We start from the raw sequence: 16,994 nt of genomic DNA, 5'->3' as shown, positions 1-16,994 counted from the left end.
TTTATTAGTATTTTTTTTAACAAGTGACAAAATCAAATCTATGGAAATTAAATGACGTTTAATTTATTAGATACAGGTCATGGTTTTTAATTACCGACACCAAACAAAGATCTGATACACTGTTTTTGTATTCTGAAGACTCGTTCTAAGTCTTGAAGTTATCTGTTCTATTTTACTGAAGTTATTTGTACCACTTTATATTTCCGAGTTTTTTTTAAATGCATTTTATTGATTTATATGAACTATTCATTATATTATTTTTAATAAAATCTAATTTAACAAACTTTTGCTGTTGTTAATTCGGTAATTTAATCAAATTCAATTTTTACGTATTAATTAAATTACGAATTATATTTTTCACCCTAATGTAAGTTAAAAATCATCAAAAAGAGGTGTAGGCCAAGTTCACATGAGATACACTAGTATAATTATGAATTAATTGAGTGTTAAAATCGTGTATTTATTAACAATATGACAACTGTCAGTCCCTAAACAAAATGAGGGATGGTTGAGATGTCATGTCAAATAAACTGACGGGTGGGGGTATTGACCTAGATCCTTCGTCGACTTTGTTGCTCGACCAGCAGCAGATAACCACAAAACGTAGACGGCTGGCAGCCAGTGCCATTAGCCAGTACTGGTCAGGCACAGTAGTCAGTAAGACTGCTGCGTGCTGTGATTATGGCACATGTGACTTGATCTGCGGATAACTACAGTAACGTTTTTTTTTTTGCATTTATCTGTGAAAATACGTGGTTCAAATAAGTGAATTAAAATAAAATATTAGTTCAATAAGTACGTGTTTCATATTAACGTTTCTTTTGTTATAAAATGTATATACAGTGTGTATTATAAGTTAAAATTATATTTATTCATCTGTCAAAACGGTAAAGAATTTTTTTATTTTTAGTTTATATAACATCTCTTAATAGTAAGAGTTTTAATTAAGTTTAGGGATCAAAGAATTAATTTTTTGTTGATATTTTTAGCGCACGAACAAGCAGTTTTCTAATCAGTTAACATTTTAGAAAACATTTAATTTATAGTGAAAGGGGTTAATTAGTTTTTAAGGAGTAATTTATAATCATCCTTTTTAATAATATTTCTAAAATATTTTACTTTTATATTTGCTAATCAAAATATAAAGTAATATATTTTATAATAGCGTTACAGTATTTCTCTTAAGTTGTAGATTTATTTAGAACAGAACAAGTTTTTTTCAGGTTAACCAGATTACAAAATTGCAAGCATTTATTAAGGCACATGCATATTTTATTAATTATTGTGAAAACCCGACAATTCTAGATGTTATTTAATATATCAGTGTTCGGGTTCCAAAGTAATTTTATTGGTACTTCTATTACTGTGTTTTAATTCGATCGAGTTATATAAAAGCTCCTTAAAACTTACAATTTATACTTTTATAAGTTAATGTAAATAAAGTTTTCTGATTTTAAACAAATGAAATGTGAACGCATTAAAATAATCCAACTATTGTCGTTATTATATTAAAGTTAATGCGGTAGTTATTCCGAATACAATTTGACAAGTAATGCGACATAACTTTTTTAATCTTGAATACTAAAGAGAAATACCGGTATGTTATAGTCCTGATTCAGTGTCTTAGCAACGAACTCTGCTACAACAGGTTTTTAGGATATTGTTTTATTTTTTGAACAATTTCTTTTATTTATTTTAAAAGAATAAATGTTTTTTTTTTTATTTTACACAGCTGTAAATACATCAAAAGTAAAACCTGACTCTGTTAACTCCATATAACATTATGAATTTTTCAAACGGATAATTATTGCACGTAACATTTTTTATGATAGTTTATAAGTAAATTTAATTATCTCGCAAATCAGTTTATCCTACTACTTGTTTAAATTACCGCATTTATAAGATACATGAATTTATTTCAACACGAAACGGATGTTTATTATGGTACATCCTTAAGTATATTTTGAATGCTTTAGTTACGGTTAAATTCATTACCGTGAGTGTTAAAAGAAGGTATCATAAAATCCAGTCGTGCATGTAATACGAAAATGTCATCGGTAAAAATGTACCATTGACGTGCATCTTTATTTAAGTAGCGCTAGCCTGTTCTCTAGATAAAAGTAATAATTTATTACACATTATTATTATGATTTATTAGATTATTCTATTTCATTAAATATTTAAGTAGCGCTAGTATTTAAAATAAACATAGAATATACAATACATACAAAACGTTATTTCGCTTTGAATTCAACATTTAAAATAGAAACCAAAAATAATAATTTCAATGTGAGTTATTCAAATAATCAAATCCAAAATTTGTTATGTTATGAAAACGGGTTCAGGATCTAATATTTAAATAAACCATTTATTCACAGATTAATATTAAAAAATATTAAAGATAAAAAATTAATTCTTATATAGGCGACGTAGGACAAATTTTTTTTTAATTTTGTAGATAGCCGAGAATTTTAGTGTACCGTTCATGAATTTGAAACTGTTACATGTCTGTACTGTTAACATGTCTAAAAGCTTTACAATTTCCTTCAGATCACTATTTATGAGAATTGCCTCTCTTTTTTCAACTCCAGTATATTACTTCAATTAAAAGTTAGATTTAATAAACAGACATCCATCCGATTTGAAATTAATTTATCTAGTTAAAGTAGTCTTTACTTGTGAGTATTTTAAATAGATTTAATTTTAATTAAAAAGAAAAAGTTGAATGCAGGCCCTAAACAATATGGACGTTTTTACTCATTGAAATATTTACTTACTTTCTAAAATTAAAATTTAGCAATAGATTAATTAATTTTAACCGTATGTTTTTTCTTTCATTTTTTTATACACTTGAAGTCAGTACGAAAAATGTTTGTAACACTTCATTAATAAGATATAAAGAGAGAAATAGGTACAAGAAATTTGTTACTCGCATTTTTCTCTGAGCTAAGCTAGAAGGCGACTAGTTTTTACAAATGAACCGTTTAATTACAGTAATAAAATTTTGCGATCAACTGCGCAATTTTATTTTACTGTTCGGTTGTAAGAGTTTAACTTTGATTCAGTGACCTTGAATATGGAGTATCTAAAAATTATTATATGAAACGAGTTACTTAGAACTGATTAATGAAGAATAAAAAACAAAAAAAAATGTTCTTATTTAAAAGATTAATGTAGTTTTATTATTTTCAGATTCTAATATATTACAACTAGTTGTAAGCATAATTAGAGTCCGACAGTCGAATATATATCACCGGCTCATCAGTCAAAGACAATGTCATTAATTAAATCTAAAAATTGATATTAAAATTTATTTAACCGAAAATCTTAATCTAGCTTAAATTATATTACGTATCTATATTTTATCTTACATTTATTTTCTTTCGCATTAAAAATTACCGATGATAATAATAGGTCTTCGAAAATTATGTTGTTCTTAGTAGGTATAAGAACATAAGAAAATAAAAAAAACGCATTCGCTAATTATTTGCTTCTGATAAAAGTTGTTTTATTTGTACCCTTTAATCATAAAAATTTAGATTTAGTTTAATTTTCTCTACTTTTTCTTTAATTAGTGGATCTATTTTCGAAAAGATTAAACAAAATTCAACTATTTTTAAAACTTTTTTTGACACGATTTATTAACATACGTTCACTATGAACGTTTTTGAACGATTACAAATTAATGGAATTCAATTAAATAAACCGAATTTAAACTAATGCACGTAACTGAGAGGAACAGAATATTTTCTGTTAATTATCACAGCATTTGAATGCTAACGTGATATCTACAAAGCTCAGGCATCGCAACAATTACATAAATAAATTAGGTGCAACATCTGATTCACAAAGATTTGTAATTATATATATATTAAAAGAAGTAAATACAGCCTTATTTCGTTTAATATGCACGCTAAAGGACTTGTCTGTATGAGTAAGCTAATAACTTACCGGTTTATAGAATGCGTAAATCACGGACGACTTACGACTTTTATTACAATTAAATCTTTATGACAAGCTTTTTTAATGTAATTAAACTTAAATATACTCTATAACATTTAAATAAACAAAAATTCTAATATTAGCAACAGACATTGTAGTATCTGGGCGTGGTCAAAGATTCGTATGCGAGTTGTAAGTATAAGTATGAAGAAGAATGAAGAGCGAACTAGACAAGAGGCACGAGGGTGTGGAGTGTGGAGGGAGAAAGACAAAGAACATTGAAAATAACTTGACCGGTGTAAAATATAGTCGGCAAAACCAGTTCTTATACATATACGTGACGTCATGCAGACTGTCTCGTGTTAAAGGTGCTTTGTTTGGGAGGGTGCAATATTAATGTGGCAATGGTCCTCTGTTGGTGCCCCTGCTGCTTACACTAGTTGCTATGGTAACGGATTAAGATCTACAGCAGTAAAGTAAAGAAAGGGAAATCAACTAATGGCGGGCTGTCCGAGTGATGTTATCTCTTTTTTACTTTTTTTCAGGCAGCTAGAGCGATGCGGATGTGGCATTATACGGTGCTTAATGTATTTCTGCTGGCCGTCCTTGTTACCAGCGTATCCAGAAACAACGGCGACGATTTATCATTATGGATCGACGCTCAACAGGTGAAGATGTTCAGTGGTGAGCATTAAAAGAATAAGTAAAATTTGTTATTATTGCTCTTTCTAAAATTCGTACTTCTGTGTTTTCGCTTACAAGAAATCATATGCACGGGCAAACATACGCTTGCTCTGCGCAAATTTGAATGGAAGAATTTTATTTACTTAGAAATAATTAGTTGAGATACTACTAAGCGAATAAGTTTACACTTATACAAACACTTAAAGAAAATTGCTAATAATTGGCAATATGTTCATAAATACATTAGTTACTTCATATGATTTGTCCATAATTGTGTAATAATTACTCTTTTGGTCAAAATATGTTTACTAATGATTCACAATTATCCTAATAGTTTATGCATTAAGCGCAACATTCTTTTGTTACCTTATTCAGAATCATGAATTAAGAAAGTTCATGGTGTAAGACAACGGAATTGTTAAAAATACTTGTGGCATTGTACCTTCTAACTTTTTATCGACTTTTCAAAGAAAAGTATGGTATTACTCTCGTGTGGGGAGGGTAGGGGAATGATAAAACTTGATCTTTACGTTTTGAGGAATGAGGGGTTCGAAAATAGTATTCACTTAATCGGTGTTTTCTTACACACACACACACATATATATATATATATATATATATTTGTAGGCCTATGTATAAAATTTTGTGGCTTGAAAATATCCAAAACTACTGAATCAATTCCATTAAATTTAGATGTGCAGTAGTAGTGTATCTGAAGTTGTGCATGTGAAAATTTGATGAAGATTAGTTGAGCCATTCTTGAGTTACGCTCAGTTTAAAATCGAAAAAAATTGTGTAGGGCAAATTAGAAGCGTGGTGTGGTTCGTTGTGATGCTGTTAATTGGTCTACGTATCTTTTAACAGTATTAGATCAAATTATAATAATATTAAAGCCAAATTAAATTAATGAAAATTCGGTCTTCTTGCGTCGAATTATGCAAGATTTTGTTTTATTATTGCCTACTTATTTTATTATACTCTACCTTTTTTTTCGAAGATAATGGTTCTTATTTTTTAAATCATTACCTCATTTTTATGAATAGAAAATATTTAAAAATTTACATGACAAACATGTAATGTTGTATTACACAAATGTTCTACAGTTTGTATTTATTAAAAATACCTGGAGAATTTTTATTTACCTTTTTCTTAATTTTTTTATAGATTAAATAATCCATTATTTTTTAAATTTATTTAATTAATTTTTATTGTTATTTTATTTACTTTTTCTTTTACCATTTATTTCAATTTAGGCTCCTTGATGTAGACACTAAAATGTGTATTCCCGAATTTCGTTTTGGTTTATTTGTTTCTTTTATTTATGTTTTCTATGTTTTTTCTTCATCCTTTATATTTTGCTTTTTTTGAAGTTTTAGGGGCATCGAATACTTTGGTCATTAGCCCCTTTCCATGTCAAAAAAAGGAAAAAATAGAATATTTCTCTTCTCCCTAACAAAGCACCAACGACGTAATCAGACGACTAGTCTTGTCAGTAGAGATCAAATAATAAATAGACTTGTCATGGGATGATAAAAACTCCTAAAGAAACACAATAGGGCAAGGGTGTAAAGATCCTTCTCACTTAAAAATAGTAACACAATAATAAACACTTCAAAATACTTGAAAACACTTTAACATAATCAAACCATTTCTAATGAGATGTCAAAAACTATGAAAATAAATTAAAACATTAAGTCAAATCAAACAAAAACTAATTTCTATCGCCTAGGTTTCTCCCTTTTTTTTTAAAGAGGTGGAGGAACCTCATTTACGGGCGCCTAAGCACTGTCGGGCTCGCTAACAGGTTCCGCCAGTTATAACCAAGGGCGTATGTATACCTGCACACTACTGACCAAATCTCCACCCTTGGCAGTCCCCCCTTCCTGGGACTGCTTATAAAAACATTTCATCAGATGAAGGGGGAATCGCCTGTACAGACAGTCATAACAAACCAACAAATGCCATTCACCACATAACAACACCACTGGAAGCAACACATACAGCACGTCAAATACAAACACAGACAACAACATAGCACAAGAACCCTACAGAAAACAGGACAAAGCTTCTAACATCCACAACACCCAAGCGATACACATCCACACAGCAGTCAAGATAGCAATCTTAAATAGTTACATCACATACCAGTGGCTACCATCAGACGCACGAGCAGAGTGTTTCCGGCCTCATCATCAGCCGATAATCTATCCGCCCCGCGCCCTCCGGCGTTATTCTCCTCTGCGGGACTCCTCATATAAATGCAGCTTCCTCATGACGGTCCTGAAGAATCTTTCCACAGTCTTCCACTGCCTCAGCTTATAATAGGATTCGTAAGATATCTTCAGGGCGAAACATGTGCTCACATCTCAAGTTGCCGAGCATCTCTCTCTACGTTCTGTGGCGAATCGCGGGCACAGAAAGAATACATGTTGGCGGGGAGGTCTCTTCTACCTCGCACTTCGGACAGTTTTCAGATAGGTCGAGCCCGCATCTATATAAGTAAGACCTGAATCGCCCATGACCAGGAATTGTGTTAACTCAGCGTGCCATGGTTCCTCTGGCACCATCCCCTGATGTCCCTAATAAAGCGGTGGGTCCACCTACCCTTCGTGGCCCGGTCCCACCGCTCCTGCCATGTTTGTGCGATCTCTTCTTCTAGTTCTTCAGCAGAGCGCTTCCTTTCCTCTAATGGGAGTGTTCTCAGTTCCCTAGTTCTGCTACACCTCATTATCATCAAGTCTACAGGCGGGAATCCAGCAATCACCTTAGCCGCCTTCCTGGACACCGTCCTATAGGCGGCCGCTACTCTGATGCAACATCTCCTGAGGATGGATTCCAATTTACCACTGTAATTGACAGCTATCAAGGATCAGACGTAAAGTTGGCTTCCTTCTGACGGCAGAGATCACCACCATCTCCGTCTTTTCAGGAGCAAACTCCAGTCCTACTCCAGCCATCCACTCACTAATACTTGTATACGACTCAGTTAACTTGCCTACAGCTTCATACCTCGTTTCAGCCTCCACTAGCAACGCTATATCATCAGCGTAGCCAAATAATGTAACCGATTGTGGAAGAAAAACCCGAAACACTCCATTGTAAGCCATGTTCTAGAGAGACGGTCCAAGGACCGACCCCTGAGGCACCAATCTATCGAGGTTCTTCTCAACATACCCATCATGTAGTCTAAAGATCATCTGATGTCCGATGAGTTAATTTCGCACCATCCATCGCAGGTAAGAAGGGACACGTAGGTCCTCCATTGCTCCCATTGTTGCTGAGTGGCGGCTGAAATTAAACGCGTTTCGTACGTCCAGTGTGACTAGGACGCAGATTCTACCATCACCTCTCCTCAAGACTCTTCCCATCAAGTCGCAGACAGCAGCCACAGCATCGAGGGCGGACTTACCCCTGCAAAATGCATACTGATTCGCAGAAATCAACCCTACTGCCCACCCTGCTCTTCCAGTACACTAAATATTCTTTGCTGGAGTATACGTTCCAGTTCTGCATCGGTAAACAGCGGTGTAGTCTCAGCCGCACCTCTAACCTCAGGGACTAATTCGCCCCCCGAGAGGAAGAGCCCATCAATATGTTCAGCACATCTTGCGGATGCCTCATAACTTTAGCTCTAGGTCTTACTGCTTTCTTAACTAGAACCGCATAGAGCCTCCCCCACGGGTCCGTCTCCACCTCCTCAGTTAGTTGAGCCCAACATTTTCTCCTTGACTGTATGATGAGCTTATCAAGCTCTCTCCTGTATACAGCTCAGCGTATACGATTTTCACCGAATACAAACACGCCCTTGTCATACGCCTCCTAGCCCGATGACATTCTTCTCGCTTGCTTGCTATATCGGCAGTCCACCAATACGCAGGCGACAACCTCTGCAAACATACTTACGTGGGAGGACTTCGCAGGCTTCTTTAAGACAATCGGCGAGACATGTGGCCTTCCCCTCCGCCGTGGAGACCCGACGTACTACACGTAGGTAAAGCCGTTCGGTAAAAACACCAGGGTCGAAGTCCCTGGTGCTCCAGCCCGTAAATATAGGTGGTCCATCACTACCAGCTCCGATGCCAGCGATCGTCATCAAGATTGCTTGACGATCGCTGGCCGTGTAGCCTTGCTACACTCTCCTGTCTGCAATGCGGGCAACACGCTCAGAAGAGACAAAAGTCACGTCGATTATTGAGCCCGAGAGCCCTCTCCGAAATGTATATGCATCGCCAACATTTAGCACTACTAAATCCAGTGCCGCATTCATGTCCATAAGCACCAAACCTCGTGCGTTTGTCCTGGCAAATCCCCACTCGGTCGACCAGGCATTAAAATCGCTTGCCACCAGCAGTGGTCGAAGTGTAGACATATCCCTCACCACAATATTTAAAATCTCTTTATAACACTCCATGCTGATGTTGGGCGAAAGGCAGGCAGAGTAGTAGGTTACCCCTCGCCCTTTCAGAGCCCCGTCCAAGCCACACATCACAGGCAGGGAGTCACGTACGGCACCAGATTGCCGCAGTCCCGTTCTCAGACATCAGCCGAGAAGCGCACGGTTCGAAGATGAGCGCGACGTCCGCGCCCACCTCCGCTGCATAACTGACTAGAAGGTCCTGTGCCAGCACTGCATGGTTCAGGTTCACCTGCAGTATCCTCATCGACCGGTTGAAGCGTGTCCAGTCCTACCCTGGCTTCTACTACGTCTCTCCGTATTAGCCTCTCCATGACAGCTGCTGCTCCTGTACGGTATCCCTCTAAACCACATCTGACGCATTTTGCAGTATTCCTGCACTCCGCAGAGCGGTCCTAGGTTTCCCCGTAGGCCATCCTTTTTTCTTTCTTTTCTACATTTTCCTGTAGGCCTCGATGTCGAACTTCAGCTTGAATGAGGCCTCGGAAATGGATTTTTCTGATCCTCCGCAATAAATCACGGAGGATCTCCTGATGCCGGTATCAAATAATGCCAGCTTCGATTGCACGGTCAGCAGTGTATCAAAGGTCAAGACTTGATTCACTCGCCGCTAAAATTCGTGGGGCGGCTGAAGTAATTGCCTTCTCATTTAAAGGCTAAAATTTAAATTTCCAGCTTTGCTGTTGCCGCATTTTTCAATTATGACTTTAACCTGCTCTGATTTCTTTCTTTCTTTTTCCTGTTTATCCTCCGGTAATTACCGTTTAGATAATATTTCAGAGGATGAATGACATTGATATGTATGAGTGTAAATGAAGTGTAGTCTTGTACAGTCTCAGTTCGACCATTCCTGAGATGTGTGGTTAATTGAAACCCGACCACCAAAGAACACCGGTATCCACGATCTAGTATTCAAATCCGTGTAAAAATAATTGGCTTTACTAGGACTTGAACGCTGGAACTCTCGACTTCCAAATCAGTTGATTTTGGTAGACGCGTTCACCACTAGACCAACCCGTGGGTTAACCTGCTCTGATTTAGCTTCGGGCTTCTCCGTTTGAATTTCATTTTCCCTATTCATACAACTGTTGTTAGATCCTCTGGTTTAATGGAAGCTGCAGCAAACTGTGCATACAATGCAGTCTTTGGTATTCTACCAAGCATAATTTTCTTGGCTTCAAAAAAGCTGGTTTTCTGTGTAGTCTTGATCTCTTGTACAACTACTTCCTGTTTATAGATTATACAATTTCTAGATCTTGCAGAGTGTGGTGCCTATGACATTTGACAAATACAGGTGAATCCCTGCACGGATCACCAGAGTGTAATGGGTCACCACATATTCCGATTTGCTTCCTCGTACAACGTGCCACTGCCTGTTCGAATTGCTGACATCCAAAGCAGCGCAAAGGAGTCAGATAAACGGACGAAGTCTAATCTGTGGAATCCAGTTTTTATCTTCTCTGGACACTTTGGCTTATTGAAGGTTAAGATATGAGATGCAGAGGGTAGAACTTCCTCATTGCGTTATATATTTAGTCGCACACGACTATACTCTTTGAGGAATTCAGGTACTATGAGGTGTAACCTCAATGTCCAAGACTCCGATCTTATTAGTTTTGAGTAATCGTGACAATTGTATATCGTTGACAGTTTCAACAAACAGCCTAGAAGTAGTCTTCTTTGTTTCTCGTACAGTCCTTCAAGCAGCTTCCGTGATTCATCAAGCTATCACGAAAGAACTGATTTTCGAGAAATCCCCTTCTTTCAGTTTAACTATTAAATATTTTGGAATCATTCTAACACTCTTCGGATGAAACTTGTTTCAATCCATCTTCTCTATCTTCATGACTTCTATACTCTTACTTTGCTTTGTTTCCGAGCTAAAGTCTCTCCAAGACGAGGGATTTATGTGGATCATCCGTCATGGAAGTTATGGAGGTAGAAATTCCCATAAAAAATATAGTTTGCAGTCAATATGTTGCGCGGGCTAAGAGATGGTTGGGCATGTCCTGGATCATTGATCCTGCCTGGGTTCTCCCATTCAGCCGCCTTCCACAGATTAAACTAAGGCCGGGTGGCAGGTACTGCCTAACCCACGATACTGACATCCCAGGGCTCACACATAGCAGTAAGGGCTCCGATACTCTTACTCATGGAACAATCCCTGATAAGGGCCGAAGTGACTGACTCACACAGGGCAGCCAAGACTTTGGCAGAGCAAGCTCACAGCAGCTTCAGACCGGCTCCACTACCGAGAACCGAGAAAGGGATGAACACTCCTCGTTTGCACTACGCCCAGCATTGGCAAAACAGATCACCGTCATGCCTCCCGCCACCACACAACAGCGAAATCGAGAAGCACAACCACAACCATCTTGGGATCACCAATCCCACACTCCACAGGGAGCTCCTGAGCAAAACAATTGCCCCATTGGCCAACATAAGTGCCATGTTGTTGCCTGCCCCAGACGTATGCGTAGATGTTATTGCACGAACATGGGGTTGGGCTTGTCCAGGACATAAGTTTTTGTTTGAGGTTTTTAGGGGCATTAGCCCAGTCCCACTTCAAAAAAAAAAATAAAAAAAAGGTTCGTAATTTCATATTCTAATTAACTTTCGAATCCAATGTTTATCGTCTAGGCTTTCCTTTTGGCCTTCCTTTGTTGCACCGTTTTTCCATTCTTCGAACGGCCTCAACTTCTGATAAGAGTGTGTCTGAGGCCTCGGACATGGCATCTTCTTCTCTTTCTGTTGCCAATGACGTTCGCCGGCTTACATCAGGTGATGAAAGCTTAGTAGGTGCAGTTCGCATCATTGCTATTGAATCTAAACTCGCAAGCTATGCATTTTCGGCGGCTGATGAACTGGATTCAATATCTAAGGCTGTGCTGGGGCCGGTTGATATAGACGCTCTTACCGTGGCTGCTGTCTGAGCTTTTGGAGGCTCTATGCATACAGTTTTATTATTGTCTGTGTCTGGTGCTTTCTCGATAATGACTTGCACCTCAATTTCGGTAGACTCAGACTTTTCCTTTACTCTTGGCACAATTTCCTTAGCCTTCTGACTCGACGACGGAGTAATCTTTTTTCCTTTTTCAGTTAAATCAGGATTTTTATTTATTACATCAATTGGTGGCGTTATGATCGCACGTTTTGCTAGTTTTTATCCTACGCTGGCACGTTTCTTATATCAACGACGTCAGTCCGAAAATGAGCCTTCTCATGTTTAACTGATTATGTCCGATGAGTCGACTCAATCTTTAAATCAATGATTCTTTCAATCATTGTCGCAAGACTTGGTGCCATCGTATTAAGCAACTGCTCCACGTTAATTTTAGATGTGGAAGGGGCAGCAGCTACTTCTGCATAAGTGGTTGATATTCGAGGAGTTCGTTGACTGACAATTTTCTTCGCTTCAGGATAACTGACTTTTTGAAGCTTTTTAACTTCCTGAATGGCCGTTTCCAATTTATATAGTGGGCAGTTCCTTGATCGGCAGTTATTGTGCCCTTTATAATTAATGCGGCTTGGTAGGTCTTTACATGGATCATCCTCATGTGTCTTCATTCCACATATACATATTTCCTGCGCTTCACATCTAGCTGCAGTGTGTCCCCCCCCCCCTCCAGGGCTACTAACCTTGGAGGTCTGATCCGGTACTTCGGTGGAACCGGCATATGTCTTGGCAGAGAGCGGATGCACAATCACCAAAGAGCTTTCAGAGCTCCCATGCACCGACATACATGGGCACCATTGCTACATGCTTGCCATCGCAGGGGGCATGTGGACAACGGAAGGGTCTCCGTTACACCTGCAATAACAATGACACTGGCCGCCACATCGCCAGCTCTAAATATGGTATGTGTCCACTTCCTAATCGTTTAATTCATATCCTGCAGGTGGCTGAAAAATCCAATCCGTCTGGTGACCTGAAGATGGAAACAGGTCAAAAAGAGTAACATATCTCCGAAGAATTTACTTGGAGCCCTGTTAGCCAGCTATATGTATTGTACATAAGTTCAGCTGTTGCCGCCCTGAACGTGGAACGTAGATGTTGTGTTCCGGACATGGGGATTACCTACCTCAGGGCATTATTATCATCACCATTATTATTATTATTATTTTAAGTTGTCTGTATTAAAACAAACTTAATCCAATCTGTTCATTTCAGCTAATTTGAAATTATTAGCGGATGTATATCATTTGCAGTTTGGTTAATATAATAATTCAGTGTATCATTAAAAGTATTATGATGTAGAGTGGGGGAAATTTTAAAACAGTTTGTGTTTAGTCATTGATCAATAAAAATAATTTTTCTAAAACAATTATTTGTTTACTTTCTTTATAAATAGTTTTTTGTTCGTTTCTCTTTGTAGAATAATTTAATGTTTTTTTACTTCACGTAAACCTAGAGACTTAGTGTACTTCATTTTTATGTTAGAATTTTTATCATTCATTAACTTTTTTTATGAGAAGCAGTAGAGCATGCTGATGTCCAATGACTGGAGGAATGATGTCACATACCTCTATCCCTTTAATTTCAACTCCCACTCTTCTTTGTTTTCACATTCCTCAGATCATTTCCTCCTTGCCAAACAAACAAAGAACAAGAAAAAAATTAAAATACTGTATCTAATTCCATATATATAGTCATGAATTTATGTTGTTTATATCTAGTTACACTTATTGTTTTTAATCCATGCATTGATAATGAATGACTGGGAGAAGATTTTAATTTCTGGAAAGAATACTGGTGGTAAAAATGAAGAATTTTATTTTAAAAAAAGGTTACAATTTATTTGTCACAAAGTTAGGGGTGTTGCTTTCTAGTCAAAAAGACGGATATCAACCTACTATATTTTTATGATTTTGCATAATTCTTTATAGTAGAAAGAACTTATTTTTTTAATTTATTTAAATTATTATTTTCTTGGTGGAGATGATGTTTTGTCTATGGCAACTGTGAAATATATGAATTACTACCATGCTTATAACTCAAGTTATTTCTAACTTAAGTTATTTTCTTTAGTTATACTAAACTCAAGTTATTTCAAGATAATTAGTACTTAATTTTCTTACGTACACTTGAAGCTTTCAGCACATTCTTATTTGAATAATCAAATTCCTCCTCTTGTCTACCAAATCCAAGACAGATATCTGATAAAAGTAATGTTGATCCCATTGTACCATACTCAGTAAGGTACTATTTGTCAAAACAATGAAAAAAAAAGACTGGCTGATAATGGCATCTAGAAATCGATCAATAACTTTCACCAGTCTAATTTTAAAGATACTTCTTTTTTTAACTAAAAATATTTTTCTATTCTAAGTTTAGATTTATAATATTTATTTAGATTTACATTATTAATAATTCTAATTATTAAAACCTTTAAAAAGATTGCATCTCTTTTTTCTTTCTTGTTATAATATTTTTCTGGGTTTAGGTGAGCATAATTTTGTTGAATTTGAATGACCATAAAGTTAAAAAAATTAATTAAAAAATAAACAGTCATTATTTATTAATTATACCTTAAAAATTAACTTTTGTTTATACATAAACCTGGTGAGTTAATAAGTGCTGTGTTTTAACATTTTTATTTTTTTAAAAATATGCTATAAAAATAAAATAATATTTTATTATAAAAATGTAGTTTTTAATTGATAATGTTTTGAAACAGATTTCTATGAAATTTTTGTTAATATTGTATCAATAAGAGTTTGTATGTGTGTTTCAATTCTGTTTTAGGATATGCAATGGAAATTTATGCAATTATGGATGGCAATGTTTTGGAATATATACTAGATCCAAACTTTGAAAAATACTTGCCCATAATTCCATCAGAGGTAAGAATATGTAGATAATTTCATAACTTTCATATTGTTTACTGTATTTGATGATTTATAATTAGATGTTACATGAAATGAAGTAAAGTATTAAAAGTATTATGATGTGTAGTTACCGAGTGCTGTACTTAAGATTAATTAAATTTACTTTGCAGAATAATAATAATACAATTTTTATTTAAAAAAAATACTACTTCATAATGTTTCAGTAAAAAAAATGTTATACAAAACACATTTAAAAAATGAATTTTTTTTACAATGTAAAATACTTCAGTTTTTGGTGTTAATATTTCACACTATCACCAGTTGCTGATATTATTTCTGGTAGAATTCTTTTTATTCAAACAGATATGTACAAATGTGTGTTGCGATTTGAATTGTGTCTGTTCATTTAGTATATTTTTATTGTATGTTTTACATGTAATATACAAAATTAACAAACACAGTTAGTTCATATCCAGCATATTTTTTTAGCCTATTCTAAATACTTGTCAACTCAATAAAAGAAAAACCTACCCGCAATAACATCAGATGATGCCAGTATGAGAACAGCAGTACCAGTCATCAAAGATCATGAAAAGACAAACGAAAATTTTTGAAGTTAAGTTATAAGAACATTTTATTACAAAAATTTGGTCTCCTTTGTCACTGCAAGGTTTACATTTCTTTAAATTAATATTTTTGTGAACTATCATAGCCAAAAAACATTTAAAGTTTATGTGTTTTCAATGCTAGTATTTTATTTTTAACACTAATGATAAAAGTGACAATGATGTAAATGTTATTTTAATTTGATGTATTTTAATTTTATGCTTTTGATATGGTTTCGATATTTTCATTAAAGCCTATAATGCCTGAGTCTCAAAATTTATTAACAGTAAAGAAAAGAGCTGTTAGTACATTTACATCAATAGTGAGTTTTTCTATCATTTGGTAAAGGTGGAAAAAAAAGTTATAATACCACAGTTTGTCATGAAATTAATTATCTTGTTTTACCGAGAAATTGATCTTTGATTTTAAAATTCATGTAAATTTCTTTAACAAAAAATAAAAATTAATAAGACACCACTATCCTTCATCAGTTATTCATAATTTTTATTGAAGGATGACAAATTTAATGAAAAATTGATGTTAAAAGTGTTAAATGAAATCTTCTAAAGAAATATAACTCAGTTTCTTTCAATAAGTAGAAAAGGTTATTAAGAAATAGATGCATGAAGAAATATCTATGTTTACAATTATAACAATAATCTTCGAAAAATTCTTAATTCCATATAATATCAACAGTTTTTCTTCTTGTGATTCAGATTAATTTGCCAATTAAACTGATTTTAGATTGATAAAAAGTATATTTAATCAGAAAACCCTAATTTTAGGTATTATTTTAATTTACTGATACTAGAAAAATTTTGCATGTCTTTTACTTGATAAATAATCAGTTTTTTGTAGATTATGCATATGCATATGAATTAAGTTTAAATTTTTAAAAAATTATTTGTTACACATCAATCAGAAAGCTGATAAATTTTATAATAAAAGAACCCACATTTTGAAAGTAGTGCTCTATATTTTTTGCTCTTGTCTTTCTTAATATGTTCTCTAATTTTATGGGTATACGAAAACACTGATTTTTATAAATATGACAGATTTATTAAATACAAATTGTATTTTCTATTAAAAAAAAACAGTGGTTAATTTTACTGCAAAAACATTTTTCTTAGAAGTAATTTCATGGAGACTTCTACACTATTAACTACGTTATAAATAAAGTTATAAAATAGCATTTAAAACAGACTTCCTTAAATCATTTAAAAATTAAATTGCCATGATAGATAATTACTCATTTTCTCTAAAATTGAATGCATTTTGTAAGATTTTCTTTAAATAAATATTGATTCATTCCCTACAGAGTGGAAACACCCTACAACACTTTACTCATATAAATGGTACATTAATTTGTTGATTTACACTATTTATACCAGTCTTTGTTATGGTAGTGCTACATCTGATGTACAATTCCATTAGTCAGAGTTACTTTCTTTGAAAGTAGTGAAATTCATTAAACAGCAAATCCCTGTTGTACATATTATGAAATTGTCATTTATATATG

General features: G+C 34.7%; 1 protein-coding gene across 2 annotated transcripts in view; it reads left to right on the top strand.

Annotated features, from left to right (window-relative positions):
- Positions 1 to 594: 594 nt before the first annotated feature.
- shf (WNT inhibitory factor 1) overlaps positions 595 to 16,994 on the top strand; it is a 60,634-nt gene continuing 44,234 nt past the window's right edge. Inside the window, exons 1-3 of one of the 2 annotated variants that reach the window (XM_075360614.1) lie at positions 595 to 795; positions 4,488 to 4,626; positions 14,787 to 14,884. In XM_075360614.1, coding sequence (XP_075216729.1) covers positions 4,500 to 4,626; positions 14,787 to 14,884 — 225 coding nt within the window. In that variant the 5' untranslated portion in view covers positions 595 to 795; positions 4,488 to 4,499. Of the gene's footprint in view, positions 888 to 4,487; positions 4,627 to 14,786; positions 14,885 to 16,994 lie in introns of both variants that reach the window. The other variant, XM_075360612.1, reaches the window with a different exon arrangement.

Source organism: Lycorma delicatula, chromosome 3 (genome assembly GCF_047948215.1).
Source record: "Lycorma delicatula isolate Av1 chromosome 3, ASM4794821v1, whole genome shotgun sequence".
NCBI classification, from domain to species: Eukaryota; Metazoa; Arthropoda; class Insecta; order Hemiptera; family Fulgoridae; genus Lycorma; species Lycorma delicatula.
This window is presented reverse-complemented; position numbering and strand designations above follow the sequence as displayed.